Source organism: Papilio xuthus, unplaced genomic scaffold (genome assembly GCF_000836235.2).
Source record: "Papilio xuthus unplaced genomic scaffold, Pxut_1.1 DF828037.1, whole genome shotgun sequence".
NCBI classification, from domain to species: domain Eukaryota; kingdom Metazoa; phylum Arthropoda; class Insecta; order Lepidoptera; family Papilionidae; genus Papilio; species Papilio xuthus.
In genome coordinates this window covers 1-2,720 of record NW_013530612.1, presented here as the reverse complement: position 1 = coordinate 2,720, position 2,720 = coordinate 1, and the positions used below count along the sequence as shown (strand labels likewise).

General features: G+C 33.5%; 1 protein-coding gene across 1 annotated transcript; it reads right to left on the bottom strand.

The window, feature by feature from the left end:
* Positions 1-608: 608 nt before the first annotated feature.
* On the bottom strand, positions 609-2,391 carry LOC106114645 (GATA zinc finger domain-containing protein 14-like). The gene is made up of 2 exons (XM_013307922.1): positions 2,318-2,391; positions 609-1,774 (listed from the first exon to the last, which is right to left on the bottom strand). The coding sequence occupies exons 1-2, from the start codon at positions 2,331-2,333 to the stop codon at positions 624-626; spliced, it is 1,167 nt and encodes a 388-aa protein (XP_013163376.1). The 5' UTR covers positions 2,334-2,391; the 3' UTR covers positions 609-623.
* Positions 2,392-2,720: the final 329 nt, after the last annotated feature.

Below are 2,720 nucleotides of genomic sequence, written 5' to 3'. Positions count from 1 at the left end.
AAAATTTCCTTAAATTTTACTTCTTATATATAGAAGAAAGTCGTGTTGCACACTATTTATAACTCAAGAACGGCTTTACCGATATGCCTGAAAATTGGTGAGGAGGTAGCTTAGAGCCAGGAGACGGACATAGGATACTATTTATTCTTTTTTTTTCGAATTTATGCCTTGAAGAGCTGCTTTTTATTTAACTTACTAATATTATAAATGCGAATGTTTAGATGGATGTGATGTGGATGGATGGATGGGTGGGCTACACTAAATAAGTTTTTTATATATCCACGCGGACGACGTCGCGGGCGACAGCTAGTAATACTATTAATACGAATTTTTATATCTATGAGTTTTTGTATTATATTTTTATATATACGAGGTATCTCGAGAACGGTTTTATGAATCTCGCTAAAATTTGGTATAGATGTAGAACATAGTCTGGAAGAACTCATAGGTTAGGTCACGATCGACAGCTAGTAGCACGCGACGTATGAAGAAAGGGAAGATTGAAATAAAATTCATTTGTATACTTTAACCAAATATTTTTTTATTGTTTCACATCACCGATGTACAGTAATGTTTACATTTGCTATAATATATCATAAATTCCAATCAGATTATATGATTATTTATTTATTAAATAGGAAAGTCAAATTGTATGTTTTTTGTGAATCATGCCAACGATGTTTTCTACATTTGTCGTGATTTCTATCGCCATCTTTACCATTAGATTCAATTTCAGTGACAACTAAATTGTTATCATTAGCTTTTGTTACTTTTAAAGTAACATTTGATTCATTATTTAAAGGGATATCATTTGTCATAAACTCATGTTCATTATTATCTTTAATTATATTTAAATCATTATGTTTTACAGATAGATTTATTAAGTTTTCCTGATCATCGTTCTGTGTGGCATCGGCTTGTTTGTTTATATCTAAAGATATAGTTTCTTGTGTCAAATCTTTGTTTAAAGTATTGTTGCTATTTGCTAATTCTTCTTCAAATATATCAATTGACGATGGATTCAATGACTTTAGATCGTCTGAATTTTTGTCTACAATTTGTAAAGATTTTTGCAATATAGTATTTCCGTTTGATTCATCTTTAATTTCTAAATTATCAAACACTTCCTCCTTACTTTGAAAAGTAAGATCAATGTACGGAGAACGATTATTTTTATTTAATTCTTTTGATAAATTCACATCATCAATAGATAAGTCATCAAGATTTTCGAAATTAGCGTCTGAATTATCTTTCTCAAGTATCTGTTTTATATTTGGCACAGAATCATCATCGACATCACTCATTACGTTTGCTTGAAAATCTCTATCTAATAAGGTTTCTTTTGAATTTTCTTTTACATTTTGTTTAGAATCAATAGATGTTATTTTATCTTTGTTATGTTTGAGATATTTGTTATCTTTGTTTGGTAGTTTGGTAATTTCTGGTAGATTTGTTACAAATATTGCCAGCGGCGCTATTGTTTTTTTATTTTTATCGAACCAATGCAAAGGATCATTTCCTTGCCATTCATTTTTACTTATATTCTTATTATATGGTTCTATCGTTAGCTTTGCTAGTCTTTTCTGATGTTCGCTGCTGATTTCTGATGATGATCGCTCTAGTAATTGTTTTAATATACTTGTTATATCTCTGTCGCGTTGCTTGAGTTGTGCGTGATCTGTCACGCCGGTGTCGTCGTCTAGCGCTTGTTGCAATTTATTGACGGCTCGACAAGAATATGAGTTGACATGGTGCAGTATGATGACACTCAACACTGCGGAAGTAATGTGCATAAGTTTTACAACACGACTCGCAGCGGTAACTCGAATGAATTTGGCTCGGTCCGGGAATTATTTTCTTCATCCCACGCATGCTCGTCGATTTTAGATGCACTTAAAAACCTTTGTTATCTCATCAATATTCTTACTAATATTATAAATGCTAACCTTTGGATAGATGTCTGCAATATTATATTTCCAAAACAGGTGCATGGATCTCGCTAAAATTTGCCATAGAACATATAGACTTTCAATTATTTTTTTTTATCGTCGCGAGGACGGAGTCACGGACAAAACTAGTACATATTTTTAGGAATTTAAAAAATATACTTAGTGAGTATCCTATGTGTTCTTCAGCGAGATCCGTTGAGCCATTTGTATTTATAATATTAGTAATATAAACTAGCAGTTGCCCGTGACTTTGTCAGAGCTTCCCGTCATACACACAAACACATACACACACTTTGTCCATCCACCCAGACCTTTACCCATGTTAATCAGGGGCGGGACGGTCGTATTGTTAAGATAACGTAACTCACCGAGTATGTTTTGCATGTTGCGAGTGTGGCGGCTGATATGTCGCTGCTACTTTATACCGACAACTGCATTAATTAACTACTGATTAAGTTAATGAAGTAGTTAATTTAACCATAGCGCAGTTAACGACTTGTCGATTGATTAATCTGGGCTTCAAGATAACCCATCAGAAATATATTTGATATACTTAAATAATCATCTTTATAGTTTTTTTAGGGTTCCGAACCTCATAGAAAAAAACGGAAGCCTAATAATAGGATCACATTATTGTCCGTCCGTGTGTCTGTCAAGGCCCTTTACCTGTACCTGTACCTGGACCTGTACCTGTACCGATGGATTTCGATTTCGATTTCGATTTCGCTCTCAATGCGAAATGCGCCACCGACGCTCTTCAATGATGTTTCA